Source organism: Mustela lutreola, chromosome X (assembly GCF_030435805.1).
Source record: "Mustela lutreola isolate mMusLut2 chromosome X, mMusLut2.pri, whole genome shotgun sequence".
NCBI classification, from domain to species: domain Eukaryota; kingdom Metazoa; phylum Chordata; class Mammalia; order Carnivora; family Mustelidae; genus Mustela; species Mustela lutreola.
In genome coordinates, this window is record NC_081308.1 from 102,029,026 (window position 1) to 102,052,764 (window position 23,739).

Consider the following 23,739-nt stretch of genomic DNA (forward strand, 5'->3'; position numbering starts at 1 on the left):
GGGCCCCGGCTGCACTGGAGTTGTAGAAGTTCAAGACCAAGGGTTTTATATTGGCTTTGAAAGGAGCCCCGCATCTCACACATGGACAGATTCCTCGGTCCAGTTGTTTCATCTCACCGTGGGAGTTTCAAAATACTTACTAAAATAAGCCAGTGTTGACAGGCTGTAACCCCAGAGGGAGTGCCCAGGTCCACAGCTGACCAGAGCTTTTCTGGGCATTTGGAGATGAATCTGCTGAAATAGAATAATCGTTACCCATACCAGGAGCCAGAGTCCCCATATGGTACTGCAAAGGGAGAAAGCAGAGGGCTTCCGAGTGGGAAGAAGGTGAGGCTGGGGTTTACAGCGAAGTCAGCTGTCAGAGTGACTGCTCTGGCCTTTACTGCTCTCTTCTGTCCGAAATCCTCAGACACAGGCTGCTTGTATTACTCATCTGGCACTGAATTATGTCCTGCTGGTTCCCCGGATCACATGGGGAGGCCTTGTCTCCTGGCTAAAAATAAAGCTCCTGGAGGGATGAGTTCGGTGGTGGTAACTTTGTGCAACTCCTGCTTATCGTGGCTCATGTGCGGGAGTGAGGACTAGGGGGTGGGCATTTTCATAAGCACCTTGTCTCAGCCGCCTCCCGCAGTGCTCACCGTAACCCTGAGGACTTAGGGCCTGTGATTTTATCCCCGTTTCACAGGAGGGAAGTATGCAATCTCAGAGGTTTACTCCTAAGTTAAGTGGTTGAGTCAAGATTTCACCAAGTCTGACTCCAAAGCTTGTGTCCCTGACACTGGGGGTCATGTGACCTCAGTTTACCCTCTTAACTGTGTCAGCTGTCACTTATGAAGTGTTCATGATGGACTACACAGATACTCTTCTCGGTACTTCTTGTACAATAGCATGTAACAGTCCATGAAATGGTTCTCCTCTGACCTATATTTTATTGAGAAACTAAGGCTCAGAGAGGTAAAGTAACTTGCTATGGGCCACACAGCTGATAAGTTGGTCTTTCTGTATTCAAAGGTTGGTCTTGTATTAAACTTGGAGAACACCACATGCATAGTCCTCATTTAAGAAATTCTTGTTGAGAGGTGTCTAGGTGGCTCAGTCGTTAAGCGTCTGCCTTCAGCTCAGGTTATGATCTGGGGTCCTGAGATCGAGCCCCGCATGGGTCTCCCTGCTCAGCGGGAAGCCTGCTTCTCCCTCTCCCACTCTCCCTGCTTATGTTCCCTCTCTCGCTCTCTTTCTCTTCTCTCTCTCTGTCCAATAAACAAATAAATAAAATCCTTAAAAAAAAAAATTCTTGTTGAATTACCTTTTTTTTTTTAAACAAACTAATGCACTGAAGAGAAGGTATGTACTATGGCATTTATCCTCCTAAATCAGAACCGTAGTCTATTTGGAGTGAACTCTGTTGACACATTTGGATTGAATGTTCTTTGTCCTAGCAGATGTTCACCAGCTGCTTCCTCTCCTAAAATGTCATCAGCTTTTTGTGTGCTCGCTGATTTTGAGACCTTTCCCCCCTACTTTTTGCAAGATTTTTGAGGAATCATTTTGCCTGATGTTGTAGTTAAGAGGGGAAGTAGGCCGGGACAGGAAGTGGTGCCATCACATGGGGTTTGGGGAGAGAGGTGGCTAGTGACAATCACAAAGCAAGGAACGACCTATCTTTGACCACGCCCCTTCTGTCCAGATTATCCACTTGGTCCTCTGTGCTCCTGTTTTCCTTTTCTCACAGAGTTATCTGAGCAGCTGCTAAACTATGCGAGGAAACTTACATTTGAACAAGAGCTCAGACCTTCCATTTTACACAGTGATTTGCCAATTTTGGAACATATGTGCATCTGGGAGATGGCCCAGAGGAGGGGACATGAAACTGCAACCAGGTCCCTCAAGTGGTGGCTGGCCCTTGGGATTCCCCAGCAGGTCTCTAATTCCCAAGTGGCTTTTCCTGTGCCCCATACAAAGTGTCGATAGGATGCTCGTCATCATTTAGTTTGCCTTTCCGCTCTTCACAGATGCCGCTAGGAACCACTTAGTAACATGCAAGGTCAAAAGTCATAGCCGTGTGCTCTGGTCTTCGTCCCGTGTTTGAACGACTCTTTGACAGAAGTTGACCATTGGTTCCAGCTTTTTTGAAGTACGATTGACAAGTAAAAACCATATATATTTGGGCTGTACAGTGTGATTATTTTCTAGGTGTACAACATGATGACTCAATGTACATTCCCCTTGTGAGGTGATGACCACAGTCATGTTAACTAACTCACCCGGCACGTCACAAAGTTACAGTTACCCCTTTTTAAATGGTGAGAACACTGAAGATCTACTTACTTAGCGGATTTCAAGTATACAATGCGGTATTATTAACTATAATCACCACACTGTACATTCGATCCCCAGAACTTAGAAGTAGAAGTTTGTACCCTTTGCCCAACATCTCCCCATTTCCCACAGTCGCCCAGCCCCTGACAGCCACCATTCTTCTCTCTGCCTCTGTGAGCTCGTTTTAGATCCCACATTTAAGTGAGGTTATACAGTATGTTTCCCTGACTTACTTCACTTAACTACAGTGCTTTTGAGTTGCATCCATGTTGTCACAAATGGTAGGATCTCCTTCTTCGCCACAGTTGGATTAGATATTCCATTCTGTGTGTGTGTGTGTGTGTGTCTGTGTGTCTGTGTCTGTGTGTATCACATTTTCTTTATTATTCATCTTTCAGTGCACACTTGGGTTACTTCCATATTTTGGCTATTGTAAATAACTGACGAATGCTGAAGCAAGCATAGGGGTGTATGTATCTTGTATCTTCTCCTCTTCTTCTTCCTTTTATAGTTTCTTATTGTTGTTAGAGCACGTGAGCTGGGGCAGGGGGCAGAGAGAGAGAGAGAATCCCAAGCAGCCTCCACACGCAGCACAGAGCCTGACCCAGGGCTCGATCTCACAACCCTGAGATCATGACCTGAGCTGAACTCAAGAGTTGGACTCTTAACCAACTGAGCCATCCAGGAGCCCCAGGGATGCATGTAACTTTTCGAATTAGTGTTTTCATTCCCCCCCCCAATTTATTTATTTATTTTAGAGAGAAAGCACGTGTGTAAGGGGAGAGTCAGAGGGAGAGAATCTCAAGCAGACTCCCCACTGATGCGGGGCTCTATCCCATGACTGTTGAGATCATGACCTTGAAGCTGAAACCAAGAGTCAGAGGCTTCACTGACTGAGCTGCCCGGGTGCCTCCATTTTCTTCAGATAGAGACCCAGTAGTAGAATTACTGAGTCATATGGTATTTTTTAAATTGAAGTATAATTGAGATACGGTATACAACATATTTTTTCAACAATTCCTTACATTTCTCAGTGCTCACCCTAGGCGCCACCATCTGTCACCATACAATGTTATCACAGTATTACTGACTCTATTCCCTATGCTGGTATTTCTATTTTTAACCTTTTGAGGAAGCTCCGTACTATTTTCCATAGTGGCTGCACCTGTTCACATTCCCACCAACAGGCATATGAGGGTTTCCTTCCCTCCACACCTTTGCCAGCATTCGTTGTCTCCTACCTTTTCGATAGTGATGGCCATTCTTATAGGTATGAGGTGATACCTCATTGTGGTTTTGATTTGCATTTCTCTGATGATTAGTGATGTTGAACATCTTTTCGTATAATCTGTTGGCCAGAAGTAGACTATTTATATTAAGCAACAGATTTTCATGTGTTGATTTTTTTTTGCTCCAGTTTTAAAATAATTGCATTTTAGGAATGGATCTTTCTCTTTCCATCAGACAGCAAATGACTTAAATTGTGTGAAGGAGAATTTTGCTCTATATTGTCTTTTCTCTAACCCAATTGTGTTTGATATATTATACTCTAAACAAGGGAGACTGTTTTTTTTTTTTTTACTTTTTTTTTTAAGGTTTTATTTGTTAGAGAGCATGTGTGAGAGAGACAGGAACAGGGGCAGAGGGAGAGGGAGAAGCAGGCTCCCCACTGAGCAGGGAGCCTTATGCTGGGGCCCTAGGATCGTGACCTGAGCCACTCAGGCACCACTGTGGGTTTTTTTTTTTTTTAACTTTTAATTGATGTATAGTGTCCAATAGAAAAATCACATGAGTTGTTATGTAGAGCTCAATGATTTTTCATAAGTGATTTTTGCAAATGTCATTTCTCTTATGTAATCAGCACCTTAGAAGCCCCATTATGACCCCTTTTGGTCACTACCCTCCCAAAGGACAATTATTACCTGGACTTCTAATCCCATAGATTAATTTTGTTGCCTTTTTGTAAACTTCATATAAATGAATTGTACAGAATTTACTTTTTAAAAAGATTGTATTTGCTTTAGAGAGAGCACACGCACACAAGTGCAGGGGAGGGGCAGACTTCCTGCTGAGCAGGGAGCCTGATTTGGGGCCTTGATCCCACGATCCCAGGACCCTGAGATCATGACCTGAGCAAAAAGCAGCTGCTTAACCTACTGAGCCACCCAGGCGCCCCCAGAATTTACTTTTCGTGTGTGTCTGCCTTCTTTCACTCAATGGTATGTTTACAAGAGTCACAGATTTTGTTGCCTGTAGCTGTCAGTGTTTGGTTCTCATTGCATTCATTCCATCATGTCGATACATAACACATTTGATTTCTTCATTCTCCCTCTGGTGGACATGAGCATAGTTTCCAGCTTGGGGCTTTATGAATAGAGTCTATGAACTTGTCTCTTGGTGTGCGCGTGCATACATTTCTGGTGGGCGTGTGTGGCTCAGCGGCTTACCTAGGATCTCTCTAGTAGATAATAAGACTTTTCCCAAATGGCTGTGCCAATTTACACTACTAAGAGCCGACATTGAGAGTGCTAGATGCTTCACATTCTCAGCAAGGTATTGTCTGGTAGGTGTGTGTATTGTTATCTTGTGGATTTAATTTGCATTTCCCTGATGACTAATGAAGTTGAGCACTTTTGCCCCTGTTCTTTAGGGATTTGAATACTCTCTTGAGAAATGCCTGTTCAAATCCTTTGCCAGTTTTTCTGCTGGGTTGTCTGTCTTTTCCTTATTAGTTGGTGGGATCTATGTATATATGTGTGTACTTATTATATGTAAATATAAGTATATATAATATGATATGTATATATGCAAGTCCTTTGTCAGGAATTGCAAATAATTTCTGTCACTCCATACATGACTTTTTAAAATTTCCTTAATAGGGTATCTTTGATGAACAGAAGAAGTTTGCGATTTTAATATCGATGACTTTATAACAGATTTTCCTTTAGGGTTAATATTTTTTTGTTTTATTTAAGAAATATGCTTTAAGGTCATGAAGATGTTCTACATTTTCTTCTAAAATCTTGCTGTACTTATGTATTTATTTGTTCAGTTTATTTTAACTTTCACATTTAGATCTCCAATCCATCTGGAATGGACTTCGTAAATAGTGTGAGGTAGGGTTCAGGATTCATTTTTCCCCTGTATGGATATGTAATTGACCCAGCACCACTTATTAAAAAAAAAAAAACAACAACCTTCTTTCACTGTACCTGGTCGTCTTTTGATGGGATAAAAGGGGACCTTGTTAGAAATGGTTAAATGATATAAATTAGTCTCTTGAATATTTTGAACTCATTTGTTTTTTTATGTCTTCAAGGTTGAAGAGGCCAAATGTCAGAATTCAGAATTTGAGGGAAACCTGGAGGTCAGTAAATTCAACTTTAACTCTTTGGGCTTAAAGTCATAGAATAATTGGGGGTGGGGCAGGGCAACCATAGCCTAAATTTGAACTACTTTGAGAAAAACAGACTCCTTTGTTCTGTGGATTATTGCCAGTTTTTCTTTGAGGAGTTAAAGTCAGATAATTTGGACTGTAGTCCAAGTCTTAATCATATACAGAATTTGGCAGATAATTATATTTAGGATTCAGAAGCAGAGAAAGAGAATAAGCTGGTAACATTCTTTGTATGTTTTTATTTTATATCTAAGGGTACAATTTGTTTCATGGTCCCCAGTGTTCTTCCTGATACTTTGAATACAGTCAGAATAAGAGTCAGAACAAACAAGTTATGCTATGAGGATGACAAACTCTGGAGTAATTGGAGTCAAGCGATGAGTATAGGTAAGAGAACAGGATTTCATTAAAATTTAAACCACTGATGCATGGAAACCAAGCTGAAGCAGAAAATAGATTGGGGTAAAGGATTATTCTGCATTCTTAATGTCATCCAGAGAATATCTGCAATTGAACTATGTTTTCTCTTTTAATTACTGTCAAATCACCCAGGTTTAATTCATAATGTACAGCTCTCTGGAAATCCACAATCCAAAAGGTGTTATTCTCTCTTCTGTCCTGTCTCCATCTTCTTAACAACCTGAACAAAAACATCAGAAGGCAGGCGCGATTAATTCTGCAGATTATGCAGTGCTAGAGGGCTAGCCTGTTGCTGACAGAATCGAGAGTAGAACAGTGACCTTGATGTCGTTTAATAGCGATCAAACTGCGTCTAGGTTTGAAAACAACAGTTTTGTGTATGAATGGAGTGACTGAGCAAACTGTGTAAGGCCCAAATGCAGGATCAGAAAGACCTGTGCTTTATGTATATGTGTGTGTGTGTGTGTGTGTGTGTGCGCGCGCGTGTGTGTGTATTGTGGGGTGGGGGCATAGGGTTTTATTGAACGGGAAGCTCAGAGTGACTCCGCATTGGCTTAAATATACCTCTAAGGCATATGCAGCCATAGGCCGTGGTGCCGTTGCAGCACCCAGACGGGAGCGCTACAGGGTGGGGACGCAGCCACGTTGCAAGGTGCGGTATTCCATTCTGGGCACCACCTGCAGGAGGTTCAGTGGCAGACTGGACTCTATCCCCCAAAGGGTTATCAGGATATGAGAGAATTTCAAAACTTCGGGAGGACTGGTTGCTGAAGAAAGCTTAGGGGCAAGGAATCCCTATCACTGAATTCTAATATTTGGACTAATATTGGTGGTTAGGCAGAAGAGGGAATAGCTTATTTTTTTGTGGCTCCATGGGGCCAAATGGGACCAGCCGAAGAACTTTCTAATAGCTCTGTAACAGATTATTGAGAAACAGATTATTGAGGTAGGTAGTTCCCTGTTAATTGAGGGACTAAATAAGCTATGGGCCAGGCATGGTTGTATGAGTTAGGTCTTGTTGCATAACAAAGCACATCAACATTTGGTGGCTTAAAAGACACATATTTGCCATCTCACAGTTTCTGTAGGTCAGGAATCAGGGCCCAGCTTAGCCTCGTACCTCTGGCCCAAGTTCTCTCGTGGGTTTACAGTTAGGCTGTTGGCTGGGCCTGTAGCCTCATCTGAAGGTTTGACTGGGGCTGGAGAACCTACTTCCAGGCTCACTTATATGGTTGTTGGAAAGCCTCCATTCCTTCCTTGCTGGCTGTTGGATGGAGGCTGTGGCAGGATGAATCGTATCCCTCGGAAAGGTACATTTGGGTCCCAGCTCCTGTACCTATGAACATGACTTCATTGGGAAGTAGGGTTTTTGCAGATGTAAGCAAGTTAAGATGAGGCCCCACTGTCTCCGAGTAGGCCCTAAATCTGATGACGTATCCTCATAAGAAGGCACGATACCCAGAAGCACCGACGGGGAAAAAGGCCCCATGAGGAGGAAGGCAGAGGGTCGGGTGATGCAGTTGCAGCCAAGGAACACCAACCATTCCAGGGAGCTAGCAGAAGCTAAGAAGAAGCAAGGAGGGGTTCTTCTCTAGAGCCTCCAGAGGCAGCATGTCCCTGCAGATACCTTGATTTTGGACTTCTAGCCTCTGGCACCGTGAGACAAGACACATCTGTTTTAGGCTAGCTGGCGTGTGGTGATTTGCTCCAGTGGCCCTAGGAAGCTAATGCAGAGGCCTCCTTCGGTTTTTTGTCCCTGGGGCCTCCCCACAGGGCTGCCACATGAACTGGCAGCTAGCTTGCTCAAGTAAGTGACCCAAGCAAGAGTGCGTGAGGGAACACCCATGTGGAAATCACAGTCTTTTGTAACCTAATCTTGGAAATGACATCAATACTGCTCTTCAGTTCTTTACAGTCCAGTCAGTCAGTCCAGCCCACCCTCAAGGGGAGGAGATTACATAAGGCTATAAGTATCAGGAGGCTGTGATCATTTGGGGTCACCTTAGAGACTAACACAGTGACTTTAGGCTCTGATGTTGCTTTCTAGGTGGTCATGCCCTGGTGGGAAGGACGAGCATATAAATAGACATGGCATTCTGTGAGTGAGGTATAGCAAGGCTGTTCATGAAAAGCTCTGGAACTTTTCAGACAGTGTTGGATTTGAGGCTTGACAGCATCACTTCCAAAACTTTTCTGGACGAGCCACTGAACCTCACTGAGCCTTGTCCTTCTCGTCTGTAGAAGTGGGAGATACTATTATGTATCTGTATGGCATAGATACAAATATGTACAAGCCCTTGGGGTGGTATCACATATATAGTAGACGCTCAGTTAAGAAGGAGTGGCGGTTAGGATTGATTTACATGTTCTAATAGTAGTTAAGGAACCAATAAGAAAAGGTGGTCACTGTTAATGAGATGATGTTTTTGACCAATGTAACATTGTGCGTAGTGTCTGAAACTAGTTAAATGTAGTGTCTGACACTAGAGAGAAACTAGAGAGTTTTGGATAACTCTCAAGGTGTTTATTCATCCGTGGTGTTTTAGGCACTAGAGCAGGACTGTGTTGTTTATGATGAAGGGAACAGAAGACAAGATGATTGAAGATTTGGGGAAAATTGGTTGGGTGGAGTACAGAAAGAGCTGTGATCTCACTCTTTTGATCCAACTGTTGCTTGGTGTTTTTTTTCTAAAAGGGGTTGATCTCTCTCACGTTTCATGTTTGCTTTCCATTTGCCAGGTGAGAATACTGACCCCACGTTCTACATAAGCATGTTGCTTGCCACTCCGGTCATCGTTGCGGGAGCCATCATTGTCCTTCTGCTTTATCTCAAAAGGTGAGGCAGCTGCCGTGGTCAGCTGGCAGTTTCTCCTGGCCTGGGGCTCCAGTTACAACTCTGTGGGAGGGTATTGGGTGTTTGCCTCGGCTATCAGGAGCACTTAGGGTATAAATTGCTTTTCGTAGCATGGCATGGCAAAGAAGGCTTATCGTGCCCGTTTTCTGGTGGGGAAAATTGGGTTCGTTTCCCCCAGCCCCACTCAGGAGCTGCTCCCTTTGTGTGCGTCTAGAATGATCGGTAGGCCCCATGTTCATTCTCCTCTTTCAAATGCCTCCTATAGCCACAGATAGTTGGTAGCCCTTGGAACAAAGTTTTAGAAATGGAGAACGTTACTCATTAAGCGACTCAGCTAGTATTAATGCAGAACAGGTTGCTGCTTAAAGCTGTGGGAAAGAGAGCATCAGCAGGTCATGTCTGAGGGAAGGTTCTCTGCGCCTGCCAGAAGAGAGCGATGTGAGAGAGGCTGGAGAGGTGGGCGCAGCCAGCTCCCGTAGGCCGTGGCAGGGGGTTGACATTTTTCTTTTCCTAAGCGTGATGGGGACACCGTTGGAGAGTTTTAAGCAGGGAAGGGACACGACCTGATTTTACTGTCATAAAAGGTCAGCGCAGTTGCTGAACGAAGAATTGGCTTGGCCACGGATGGTGGCAGCTGGGCCGGTGAGGGGACGTTACGGTGTGCGGTAGGCAAGGGACGGGCGGCCTAACCTAGGAGGTGAGCAGCGGAGGTACTAAGCTGTGGCCAGAGGCAGGCTGTATTTGGAAGGTCGAACTGAGGGCATTTGCTGGCAGCTGCTCATCCATCCGTGGAGGTATAGGGGGGACTGAGGGTTCGAGGAACGCTCAGGCTTCTGGGCTTCAGCAGCTTGAGTGAACACCGGAGCCGTTTGCTGAGACAGAGAACACTGTGAGGAGCGCTGGCTCTAGGGCAAAGGTGAGGGCTTCGGGTCTGAATGGAAGTTCGAGATGCCGAGTAGATACCCAGGTAGAGATGTTGAATGGGTAGCGGTGTGATGAACCTGGAGTACAAGGGAGAGGTCTGGGCTGGAGATAGAGTTTTGGGAGCCCTCGACATGTAACAGACCCGAAGCCCTAAGACTGTAGGAGGGCACTCGCACAGTGGCTGGGATGGAGGGCGAAGGACGGAGCCCTAGGCTACACCAGTGTTTCAGGCCCAGGAGGTGAAGTAGGCCCACCAACGAGTACTATGAGGTGCAAAGATGCACAGGGGGAGAAGAAGGAAGAAAAATTAAAGAAGAATGTACCCTGTTCTCAGAATATTATTTTTTTCGAAATTATAAGCAGTGAGCCCCAATCAGGTCGATGATGAGTAAAGCGCCATTATTTAAATAATGGAGGAGAGCACACATACCTGCATGCATACATGTATGCACACATGCACACATGCACAGTCATAACTGTGTGAGGTGATGGACACGTGTTACTTCACTTGATTGTAGTCCTCATTTCATGAATCAAAGCATCATGTCATTCATCTCCAATACAATTTTTATTTGTTGAGTATATATCTCTATAAAGTTGGAAAAAAAGGTTTAACAATGGTAGGGTATGAGCAATCTGCTTACCCTCATGGCCCCCCTTTGGTCTACCCATCCTGGGTGATCTCAGGACATCGGTTTCTCAGCTTCTTGTGGAAATTTCTTCACGGCTGCGTCATCATTATAGATGACTTCTGTACCATGTTTTATTCCAAGTCTTCCTTTAATGTGGGGTTGGAAGATTTGACCACAGAATGTCTTCTGTTTTCTTAAAGGCTCAAGATCATTATATTCCCTCCAATTCCTGATCCTGGCAAGATTTTTAAAGAAATGTTTGGAGACCAGAACGATGATACCCTGGTAAGCCCTGATTCCATGAAGTTCGAAATTGGGTTTTGTTGGGAGGCTGTGGGATTTGTAAAGAGTTTGGTAAAATGTACAAAACATAAAATTTGCCATTTTTACCATTTTTAAATGTACAGTTCAATGGCATTAGGTACACTCACAGTGTCAAGCAACCATCATTATGATTTCCAGAACTTTTTCATCATCCCAGATAGAAACTGTGCCTATTAAACAGTAAGTCCCCATTCTCCCCAGCCCCTGGTAACTTCTTTTCTACTTTCTGTCTCTATGAATCTGCCTATTCTGGGTACCTTGTGTAAGTGAAATCCCACAACATTTGTCCTTTTTGTGTCTGGCTTCTTTCACTTAGCATAATATTTTCAAGGTTCATCCATGTTGTAGCATATGTCGGAACTTGTTTCAAAACTGGTTATTTTTTTCAAAGATTTTATTTATTTATTCAGAGAGAGAGCACAAGCAGAGGGAGTGGCAGAAGGAGAGGGAGAAGTCGGCTTCTGCTGAGCAGGGAGCCCAATGTGGGGCTCGATCCCAGGACCCTGGGATCGTGACCTGAGCCAAAGGCAGACGCTTACTTGACTGAGACACCCAGGAGCCCCTAAAATTGGTTATTTTATCTCCATTTTATCTGGAGATCAAGGAAGAGGCAATTTACCATGTTGTACCCCAGGGGTTCCCAGCTGGCCCAGTCAGTAGAGCGTGTGACTCTTGATCTCAGGGTTGTGAGTTTGAGCCCCACGTTTGGTGTGGATCCTACTTAGAATGAAAAATAATTAATTAAAAAATGTGGTATCTCAGACTAAGCATACCATTTGAGAAGTCCTCAGAACACTGCGCATCTCCTGTCGCTGGGCTTCATTTTGTCCCCGGAGCAGGGAATCTGTTTAATCCAAACATTCAAGGAGTGGAGCCTCCCTGATGAAAGCAGTCTAGTAGGCAGGGCTTCTGCCTCTTGGATCCTTGGGGAAATAGAAAGATGGGGTGAAGCGCGGAATCTGATCTTGGTTCATGCTGTTGCCTGGAAAGCTGGCCTCCAAAGACGAGGCAAACCCATCTGAGCTGTTACGGTTAGTTAGCTGCAGACTCATGCTGGAATTTGTGGCTGGAAAACCCAAGACCCCAGGGGAACCCAAGAGTGTCAGGTTTCTCTGAGAAGCACATTCACCCAAATAAAATCATGAAGACACTAACTGGGATAAATATCACTATTCTTACATCGATTTTAAATGAGTAATATGAGGCATGGGCCGATTAATTGAGTGAAGTAGCGTAGCCACTAGCACATAATGGTCTGGGCTCTGGAGTCCGATTGTCTGGATTCAAATCTCATTTACCGTCTGTCTGACCTGAGGTAACTTCCCCACCCTCTCTGGGCCTTGCTATTCTCAGCTGTAAGGTAGAGGTAACGATAGCTCCTGCCTCGTGTTTGCGTGTGGGTCCGGTTACTTGAATGCATAAAGGCCGCTTAGCGTGCAGGCACTCGTGAGCGCCCGGCCAGCCTCGGTGATGACCATGAGCATTGGCACTTTCCATTTATTGTTAATCCGCCAACAGTTCTTTTTTTTTTTTTTTTTCTTTTTAAAAAGTAAGCTCTACGCCCAACATGGGGCTTGAACTCAAGACCTCGAGATGGAGACTCCCGTGCTGTGCTGACTGAACCAGCCAGGAGCCCCTCCCCAAACACTTGTCATCACAAGTGATTCACAGTAGCAGCGATGACATACAGCAGGGGAGAGAAGGAAGGGAGGCCCATGTGCTTTCCGGGGAGGTTGCGTCTGAATCACTTTTTCACCGAGTCATGGTCACGCTGCCAGACCCCGGGGGATGGGGCCCCACCAGGCAGGTGGGTCCCAAAGTCATGTGCCTGATGAGGAGATGGTATGCTGTCACCGAGGGGCAGTATGGCAGCCGTTGGCTCTTCGCCTTCAGTGGTATCAAGACCAACTGGAGCATTTGCGAGAACAGAGCCTCCCGGGCCCCACCTCCAGAAAGTCTGACTGCACAGGTCTGGGGTAGGCTCCGCTTCTTAAGTCTGCCTATTTGACAGGAGCCCGCAGAGGATTCCTATTCTGGCAAGGTCATTTGCAGAGCCCACTTTGAAAAACACTGGGGCGACTACTTTCCTTAGGATCACCCCGTCGCTCTCTCCATCTCCCCAGCCAGTGCGCAAGCTGCGGGGGGCTGGAGCTGTGCCGGTCCTCGGACACCTCTAACAGGTCCCTGAAAGTCTGCTCTGTGGTCACAGCATATCAGGAGCTTGGCCTCTGTTCCTTGTTGTGTCCCCATAACCGCCCTTCGGCAAAGGTGCTGTTAGTACCATTTTTTTTTTCGCAGATGAGGAAATGAAGCCTCAGGGAGGTTAGCTAACTTTCCTACAGTCACACAGCTAGTAGGTAGTGAGGGAGGATTTGACTTCTCTCTCTTTTTCCACTCTGCTGCATCACTTCTTGTACGAGAGAGTGTCCTCAAGAAGCTCACTACCTTCGGAGAGTTGTTCTTGACAGAAGGGGAGAGGATGGGGATGGGGGCCTTCTGAGGGAAAGGTCTGGAGTCGCATTACGGCTGGCCTTCTGCTTCTGTGGGAAAGCGTAAGGAACAGCAGCCTGACAGCAGTGTGAAGGGAGCGGATTAGAGGCGGAGGCACGGTAGCAAACTGGGAAGCTAGTCCCTAGCTTGCCACATCCAGGCTTTTGTTTGGCCGGCGTGGTGTATTTCAAGGGTTTCAGTCTGGAAGCTTCAGCCGGCCATACACTCCTCCACTTTTTCCGATACCGTTCCTAGTTCCCACTGGTTTCACAGTTGAGCTGACCTGCCAGGCGCCTGAGGCATTTGCGCTCACTGGCCCTCTCAGCAGAACGAAGACGAGTTAAAGTGCCGTGATGCAAATGCCCAGCGCCCAGGAAAACGTGTCTGGACCCATGAGTATTTGCAGGACATGCAGCCAGAGCATGGAGGAGTTAGAAATGTCCAGCCTAGTAAGTCTGTCTGAAAAGTGATCGTGGCCAACGTTAGCAAGTGCGGAGGGAGCGGGCGCCTCTTCTACAGAGCGGTGTTTCTTCCTTCTTGGGGGCAGCTTGGAAAAATGTCACAAGAATCTTTGATCTGATCGTTACACTTTGAAGAGTCTGTTTTGAGGAAGTAACCCAACAATGGCACAGGGACAGGCAATGCAGCATTTGTCTCTAACATGAAAAACTTAGAAGCCAGTGAATCATCCACAATAGAGAATTAGTTAAAAAAAAAAAAAAAGTTTTCAAAGCATTTAATGTCACAGCAAAATAATCGCGATAGAAGAGTAAGAAACATCCCACAGACTACACTGGATCCTAATTTGGATAAAAACTCATGAATATACATGTAGAACCACGAGTGGAAGGAGAGGGATCAAAGTGATCATCTCTGGGCAGAAAGGCCACACCAATAATTGGGTTATTTTCTACCTTTCTGAAATTTCCAAATTGCCTATAATGAGCACGTATTACTTTCATAATGAAAAGGAACCCTACACCAAGTCATTAAGGGGAAAGAGACTATTTCGGTCATCTGGGTTTGAGAGGGAGTAGGGACTTAAACTTCGGTGGCAGCAGAGGGGATCAACGCAAGAGACATTATTAAAGGCAACTCATTACAGCCTGGGGACTCTGTGGGCAAGGAAAGGTACAGAGAGTAAAAATAATCTCAAGGTTTCGAGCCTGAGTGATAGAGTGAATGATGGTAACATTGACAGCAAAATCAGATCAATTATCTTTCTCAGAGATGGGAAAATTGCTTTTTTTTCAATTTGCTGTCTAGAGGATAATATGTTGTCCCGATGAGTCAGAGAATTCTATAATTTAGCGAGGCAGATACATTGACAAGATGGACTGCTAAAAGCATAAGATGTTTTTGTTTGTGGTGGTTGCAGACCATTAAATAAAATCAGACTTTAAAACTGAAAGTATAATGAAAATGCCAGACAGGGGGGAAGGGTAATAGAACAAATTTTCATGTTTTCTCTTTAAGCAAATGAGTAATCTTTTTTCTACACGACAGCAATCCTCACCCAGTGGAGCTGCATATGCAGCAGAACGATGAGCCTTTTACTTCTAGAATTATCGAATTATAGAATAAACATGCCCTGGGGGTCCTTCAGTGAGGTGGACGTTTCATGCACTGAGTTATCTATCTTTAACCGTGAACTGTTAAGACACTAAGATGCTAGTTCTAACCCCTCATTTTTAGAGATGGGGACGGTGGGGGCCCTAGAGACATTTCTCAGGGACTGTTACCAAGAGAGGTCATGGCAGAACCTGAACCAGAGGCCATAGTAGCCCAGAATTACCGGCTCCTAATCCCGAGGAATATTCCCTGCCCTTTCCTAATACTCCTTCTCCACTACACCATCCATAGTGGTTCTTTGGGAATAAAACAAAACAAAACAAAACAAAACAAAACAAAACAAAAAAATCCAAAAACCTCATTTAGGTGTGGCCATGAAGAAATGAAATCCTCTGTATAGTTTTCCTTAAGGTTCCTAGTGTTTTGACAGTGTTTTGCTCATCGCTATAGTAACCCCGTGGCCAACAGCATTTCTTCCTGTGGCTTTGCTGCTTGCCTTTCCTTCGTGACTAACTGGGCTGCGGGCCACGTCTGGGGGGCAGGGGGCTGTGGAGGGGGGCGTTTGCTTCTCCACATCTGCATTTCTGTTTCATCCATAAAACATTATCTGTTCTTCCCCCGCTTCTTGGAAACCAGTTCTGTTTTCCACACTGTGCCAGTTTCGCATTCCTGATTGGGAAGCAGCTTGTTAGCTGGGAGTCAACTTCTAGATACTGCTGAATTGTTTCTTTCTTCTTTTTTTTTTTTTTCCCCCCTCACTTCTCTATGTGTCTTTAAAAACTAGGAACACGAGAAAAAGAAAAGAAAAATGAGGACCGCTTTCCTGCATGAGCAAAATAGTGTGGCCATCCTTTTAAAAGTGATTCATACCCCTTAATATCGTCTAACACTATTGCAGTTTTTCCAGCCATCCCCCAACTGCGGGGAGATGGGTCGGATCCAGTCGTGGCACCATTAGTGATGCGAAGATGGAGCGCTGAGTGTAGGGTGGTGACAAGGTGTCCCCTCCTGCCCCTTGACACTTTAACCCCCCTCACCACCTGAAGACAGCGCCCTTAGCTCAGCTCTGTAGCTCATGCTCTCTGTGCCGGTTGGTCTCCTGGAGTGAATCAGTAGTTTCAGCAGGCTTTCTGAAGTGACGATTTTTCTCCTCTGTCACCTAATCTACATTTGTAAGCTGCCCCTTTTCTCCAAAGCAGGGCTTTGAGTCAGTAACTTGGCTTTGAGTCAGTAACTTGGCTCTTCGATTATTCTGAAATTCTCTCTCTGCTAGGAAAGCAGGTAACCTGTTTAGTTCTTTGCCTTTACTTCTTAATTTTTAAAGGGTGGGGTTGGAGCCATAGCCATGTTAAATGGTACTACCTTCCTCCCCTTCATACCACATTTTAGCTGGTTCTTTTTTTTTTTTTTCATTGAGTAAACTCTACCCCCAATGTGGGGCTCGAACTCACAACCCCCAAGAGTCACACGTGCTACCAACTGAGCCAGCCAGGTGCCCCTCACCTGGTTCTTTTTTTTGCTGCATTGCTTTTTTTTTTAACGATTTTATTTATTTGACACAGAGAGAGAGAGAGATCACAAGTAGGCAGAGAGGCAGGCAGAGAAAGAGGGGAAGCAGGATCCCTGCTGAGCAGAAAGCCCCATGCAGGGCTTGATCCCAGGACCCTGAGATCATGACCTGAGCCAAAGGCAGAGAGGCTTAACCACTGAGCCACCCAAGCACCCTCGCTGCAGTGATATTTAAGGCATGACGATCTCCAATTCATGTCTTTCATCTTTCTACTGGGGATATTGATCTGAAGAAAACCGGGGCACGTAATCCGTTGATTCCTACAAGAGGCCGCTGTTTCACCCAGGGCCTGGGGCACAAAACCCACTTCACTTTTATGGAAAATTCACCGTGGGAACTAACCAGACCTTGAAAGTATTCTTAAATGAACATTTAGTGTTCCGTGACACCACGAAATTTATTTCTTTAAACTAGAAGAACCTGTATTGCCTGCTGCTCTTCTAGGATTAGATGACCAACAACGAAAAGCCAGTCATGTTAGCCTCCCAAATGCTGTTTTTTTCTTTTTTTCTACCTATGATGTTTTTAATCTTTGGCCATTATTCTATTGCTGATTACCTTGTTTTTAAAAATTGGCAGTGTGAGAATTGAATTACAGATGGGTAATTTTGTGGATTTATTTTTCTTTCTGTAAGTAATTTGAAAAATATACTGGCATAGAATTCACGAAATTGAATAATAGGTCAGAGCATTTGTTCCCTTTTCTTACACAGACATATTCATAGAGGCAGTCCTTAGGAAAGGCCACAATGCTGATGAGGAGTGAAAATGAGAGTAATCCGAATTTTAGAAATGAAAAAAGACAATTGAAAAAAAGTAATATCTCTTGAAAGCCATTTCTGCTTCAGGGCTCACCTTATTAAAATGGATTTTTTTTTTCCTGTCCAACCCAGCTAACCATTGGGTCTAACAACTAGAAACCAATGAAGGTGTAATGTTCCGCATACTTTTTTAAAAATTACAGTATTTTTCTTTTAAAAGCAACAAGGATTTATTATAGAGAAATGAGAAATACGGATCACCAAAAGAGAAAAATAAAGCCGCTCTTTGTCCTGTCACCCGGACATAACCATCTCTAAGGTTATGTGAGCAACATAGAGAAATAGGGCTTTTTTAAAAAAATTATTTGACAGAGATTGCAAGTAGGCAGAGAGGCAGGCAGAGAGAGAGGAGGAAGTAGGCCCCCTGCTGAGCAGAGAGCCCGATGTGGGACTTGATCCCAGAACCCTGAGATCATGACCGGACCCGAAGGCAGAGGCTTTAACCCACTGAGCCACCCAGGCACCACGAGAAATGGGACTTTTAATGACAAATGGAGTTACAATGACAACAGTAATCATAGTTTGTACTTAGGGAATTTTTGTTGTGTATCAGACACTCTTCTAAGCACTTCCTTCCTTAATTTGTCCTCACCTCGCTGTCGGTCTTACCTCCAGCACACAAATGAAGAAGGTGAGGTCCCACGGGGGAGTAGGTATAGCGCGCTCACAACACCAGAGCTAGGATTCACACTGACCGGACGAGAGTCAGACGTGGCACCTGAACCCAGGCGTCCTGATCCTCCCGTCTGGACTCTGAGCCAGTCATAGGATATGTTTTAATAAAATGCTCATATTTAATTTTATTTGAATGTAACGGATGAGAAAGAAACAGGAAGAACTGAAGGAATTTCTGAACTTCTGACAAATTATAAAATTAGTTTTGATGATTATTGGAAAAGGCCATTTTCCCGTATGTTTTCCCTGTTCCCTCTTCATTTTTGAAGCTATCCAGTGTCCGCACTGTCAGTGTAGGTAACTATTGCGTACCATAGTGTCTCTGTCAGAGCCCTCCTGGGGTCATAATTCTGGGTGGGTGCATGTATTTGATGCTTACTGCCTGTCTTCATGTTCATGTGTCTCCAGTCATTTTGGTTGTTTGAAGCTCTAAATGTTTTCTCAGGGAGGATTCATGGGACCAACATTTCCTGAATTATTTACACGTTGATGGAGTCTGCTGCATTAATAATTGAAAGTCATTTTAGCTAGATATAAAATCCATGGCTCACATGTTCTTGCCTTGGGTATCTTAAATGTGGCATCTATTTTCTTCTGGCATAAAATGTTGTCAAAGTCTGCTGACAATATAATTTTCTGTGTTAAAACACTTGGTCTTGGGGCACCTGGCTGGCTCGGTCAGTGGAGTGTGCGACTCCTGATCTCAAGATCTAGAGTTTGGGCGGCCCCATGTTGAGCATAGAGCGTACTTTAAAGACAAACACTTGGTCTTTCTGTCTGATTGTCAAAAGCTTTTTTTTCTTCCAAGTCCAATAATTTTACCAGAATATGTCTTTATGTTGTTGGTCTTCTAGGCTTGATTTCTGAGGTAGGTGGTGTACCCTTTCAGTATGTAGTCTTAGATTTTTTTTTTAATTTCAGTAAAAATATATGGACTTCAGTTATTCTGTTCCCTTGTTTTCTTTGCCTGTCTTCTGTGTTTGTCACATCCTCTTGAATAATTTTTATCCACCTTCATTTTTTAAAGATTTTTAAAAAATTTATTTATTTTAGAGAATGTGTGTGTGTGTGCATGTGAGCAGAGGGAAGGGCAGAGGGAGAGAGAGTGAGAGAATCTCAAGCAGGTTCCCCTCTGAGCGCGGAGCCCATCTCGGAGCTGGATCACAGGACCCTGAGATCATGACCTGAGCCAAAGTCAAGAGTCGGGCAGTTAACTGACTGAGCCACCCGGTCTCTGGGTCAGCATGGCGTCATTGTGCTTCAGTTGCTCCTCAGAGTGGAGCTTGGCCCTGGAAGAGAGCTTTGAATGGCTTTGTAAGTTCATGGGGCCCAGGCTGCTCCCAGGCTCCAGCACGGACTCCTTGCACTGTCGCTATTTGAAAGGGCAAACCCCTGCCCGTCTTAGTTGTTGTACATAAATTAGCTTGCTGGGGTTTGAGTTATTTTAGAGTTCTCAGATCTATCAGATGTCCTGCCAGCTCTTTCTCCATACCTCCTCCATAACTGATTCCATTGTGCTCTGTGGCTGTCTCTACTTTGGCCACCCATTCGTATTTCAGGGCTCACGGGGGAATCATTTTGATCTGGTTCTGCCGTAGATTGTGTCTGTGGACTGGGCAGTTGCTTTCCTGCTTACCCTGGTTACCTTTCCTATTTGTGTTTTCTGTGGTAGCATTTGGGGACGTTTAAAAACTGTGCTGCTGGCGTGCCTGGGTGGCTCAGTTGGTTAAGTGTTGGGCTCAGGTCATGATCCCCGGGCCTTGGGATTGAGGCCTGCATCCGGCTCTCTGCTCAGCGAGGAGTCTGCTTTTCCCTCTCCCTCTGCCTGCTGCTCCCCCTGCTTATACTTGCTCTCTCTTTCTAACCCTGTCAAACAAATAAAATCTTTAAAAACAAAAACAAAACTATGCTGCCAACCACTACCTTCCCCCTAGGATTTCTTTGTAAACTACAGACCATGGGCTAGATCTTGTCTGCTGCTTGCTTGTCTACAGCCTACAAGCTAAGAATGGTTTTTTATGTTTAAATTGTTGAAAAGATCTAAAGAAGAATATTTTGTCTTAGCACATGAAAATTATTTGAAATTCAAATGTCAGCATCCGTAAAAGTTTTATTGGCAGACAGCCACACCTGTTCATTTACATGTTACCTGTGGCTCTTTCCATGCTGAGACAGCAGAGTGAGTTTTTGGGACAGAGAATCAAAGCTGAAAATATTATCTGGCCATTGACAGAAAACGTTCATCAACCCTGGTCCTATAATATGCTTTTTAGTGGCTATATAGCATTTGCCATTGTGTGAATATATCATAACATACTCAACCAAGTCCCTAATGTTGGGGCATTTAGATGAGTTCTAAATGTCATCCTTATAGGCATCATGTCATAGCTATACATATATGTATATATGTATTCTGTTCTTTGGGGGGGATATATTGTTACAGGTAAGATTGCTGGATCAGAAGAGATTAATACTTTTTAAATTCTTTGGTTAATAGTGACGAATTATCATCCAGAAAGGATGTACAGGCTAAATATCTATTAAGGATACCGATTCAATAAATTATGGTACATTCATGCAATGACGTATTATGCAGAGGGTAAAGAAAATGAGGTAGCTCAATTTTACTGGTATGTAAGAATCTGTAATATATGCTGTTAAACACCCCAGTTACAGACAGAGTATGATTCCTTCATATTAAGGAAGGAATTTTTTAAGTTTTTCACAAGAAGCATAGATTATAAGTAGGTTGTATGGCTGAACAGTGCTTCTGTCATGCTTTTGCCAGCCTGAGTGTATCTTTTTTTTTAAAATTCTTTCCAATTCACAGAATAGAAAAGAGCATCTTGTTTTCATTTTATGAATCAACTTTTGTATTGTTTTATATGTTCATGGGCTTGAATTCTTTTGTGAAGTTCTTGTTCATTGTCCATTTCTTTTTCCCTGCCATATTCATGTTTTGAAAATTTGGTAGTTTGTAAAGCTCTTTTTATTAAAGATATTTATTTATTTATTTATTTATTTATTTATTTATTTGACAGAGAGAGAGAGCGAGAGTGCAAGAGAGGGAGCACAAGTAGGGGGAGTGGGAGAGGGAGATGCAGGCTTCCTGCTGAGCAGGGAGCCTGATGCAGGGCTTAATCCCAGGGTCCTGGGATCATGACCTGAGCTGAAGGCAGATGCTTAATGACTGAGCCACTCACGCACCCCTAAAGCTCTTTTAAAAATTTATTTATTTATTTATTTGGGAGAGAGAGAGAAAGAGCCCATGCATGGGGAGTGCTGAGGGGCAGAGGGAGTAGGGTTAGGGTTAGGACACTGCTCTCAATCCCAGGACCCCGGGACCATGACCTGAGCCGAAGGCAGACACTTAACCCACTGAGCCACCAAGGTACTCCCATAAAGCTCTTTTTATCTAGTAGCTATTAATCCTTTGGCTTGTTGTCTATTTCCCTCTGTGTAGTATTTAGGGTGATTAATGTTGTTTTTCTTTTTTATGCATTCAAATCTTCTGTATTTTTTGTGTGTAGGAAGCCTTTTCCTGTCTCAGACTGATGTACTTGTTGCCCAGTATATTTTTCTAGTTCTTACTTGATTTTGTTTTTTACATTTAGGTCTTTCATCCATAGGGAATTGATCCATGTGGGCCGTCAAGTAGGGTTTAACTTTATTTTTCAAATGCTTAGCCAGTTGTCTTAGTGCCATTTATTGAATAAGCCATTATTTCAAGGTTATGTAATTTTTTCAGACTATTTTTTATTAGATCCTGTGCATTTCACATTTTCAAAAGCCAGGTTTGTTGATTTGATTTATGTAAAATACAATTTCATCTTTTTTAAGTGCACAGTTATTCTGTGCTGCTGCACTTGTAGCACACGTGTGCAGTTTTGTCGCTGCTACTCACGCCAGTCACGATCGAGAACATTTTCATCGTCACCATACCCTTGCCACCACTCATCTGTTCCTATCCCAAAAGTTTTGCCTTTTCCAGAATGTCTTACGAATGGAATCACCAAACACATAGATTTTGGAGTCTGGCTTATTTCACCCAGCACAGTGCATTTAAGAGCCGTCGGTGTTGATGTGTGTATCCATGGCTCATTCCTTTTCGTTGCCAAGCAACACGCCGTGATACGGCTGCGCCACAGTTTATTTAACCATTCGCTTGTTCAAGGACGGTGGGCTTGTTTCCAGTTTGGGGCTTTTATGAAGAAAGCTACTGTACACTTTCATGTGGGGGGTCTTGTGTAGACATAGGTTTCCACTTCTCTTGGGTGGATACTTGGGGGTGGGCCTGCTGGGTCACAAAGTCGGTGTCCGCTTCATTTTGTAAGGACCATGGCGGCCGTGCTAGTTTGCATTTCTACCAGCACTGCAGGAAAGCGTCGGTTACTCTGCGGCTGTGTCGGCCCTTGGGATTCTCAGGATTTTTTTTTTTTTAATTTTATCCATTCTACTAGGAGTATGAGGGTTAACTCATTTATTTAGAATAATTTAGGTATTTGAAGCAGTGTCTCTCAGCTCATCCCTGCCTGTGCTCTCCAAGACTGGGATGCTCCCGACCTGCTCAGTCCATCTCTAACTGTACAGTCCGAGGCAGCCGAATAGTCGCTGTTGCTCTCATTTCTGTTTTTCTGCTTTGCCTTGCCTTTCCTAGGCTTCTCGAACCAGAAAACATCCGAGCAGAAAAGGAGCTTGGGAAAAATCTAGTGCAGGGGTGGCACACTTTCCCTGGAAAGAACCAGAGAGTAAATACTCTTAACTTACCCAGCCCTTTGCTCTTAGGGCAACTCACCTCTGCCGTTGTAGCATGAACGCAGCCGCAGACCACACAGAAACAAAGAGGCGTGCCAAGAAAACTTTATTTACAAAAACAGGTGGCCTGCTGGGTCCAGCCTTCCACTGCAGTTTGCTGACCTCCGGTTTAGTCCAGCAACTCTGCTTCACAGATGAGGGACTGAGCTCAGTTTCCGCCCTTTCCCTTGATTTCTAAGGAAAGAAGGCAAAGGCCAGGATATTGGCTTTCACCTTTAGGGGACGCATTTACATTGAGTTCAGGATGAGCTTGCCTTTAAAGATTATTTATTTATTTATTTATTTATTTGACAGAGATCACAAGTAGGCAGAGAGGCAGGCAGAGAGAGAGAGGAGGAAGCAGGCTCCCTGCTGAGCAGAGAGCCCCATGTGGGGCTCCATCCCAGGACCCTGGGACCATGACCTGAGCCGAAGGCAGAGGCTTTAACCCACTGAGCCAGGCGCCCCGAGCTTGCCTTTAAATGCGTGATTCCCACCTCTTGCAAATGATGTCACGTGAAACTGTCCATATAGCGTCTTTCAAAAGTTTTAACTGCACTAAGACTTTTTGGGACATTTTATATATTGCCATTGACCTCGATGCTGGTTGACTTTTTGAGCCTGTTAATCTCTCTGGAGGGATGGGCACATTGGAGTGGCAAGAAAATAAAGGTAGGAACAGTTAATGTAAGAAAAGCGCGCCGCCCTTTTATTCTTCTTCAAAGGACTTCCTTTCCAGTTTCGGAGATGTCGGCATTTCTCTCTTGATATCGCTATCAGACATCACGCAACAATCCCATGCTCTCCCTTCTCCTTTGAATGTTCATTCCTAATTGTTTTGTTTCATGAATTGTTCAAATAGATGAAGATTCTTAGTCAAAAACAAAACAACACAAAACAAAACCCCCCAAACCAAAACCGTGACAGGAAAACAAACACTCACTGGTTCC

At 44.2% G+C, this 23,739-nt stretch overlaps 1 protein-coding gene across 1 annotated transcript in view; it reads left to right on the forward strand.

Moving 5' to 3' along the window:
* The window catches only part of IL13RA1 (interleukin 13 receptor subunit alpha 1), a 55,001-nt gene that overhangs the window by 28,805 nt on the left and 2,457 nt on the right, over positions 1-23,739 (forward strand). The window contains exons 7-10 of the mRNA XM_059156866.1: positions 5,636-5,683; positions 5,968-6,100; positions 8,873-8,969; positions 10,744-10,828. Coding sequence (XP_059012849.1) covers positions 5,636-5,683; positions 5,968-6,100; positions 8,873-8,969; positions 10,744-10,828 — 363 coding nt within the window. The remainder of the gene's footprint in view (positions 1-5,635; positions 5,684-5,967; positions 6,101-8,872; positions 8,970-10,743; positions 10,829-23,739) is intronic.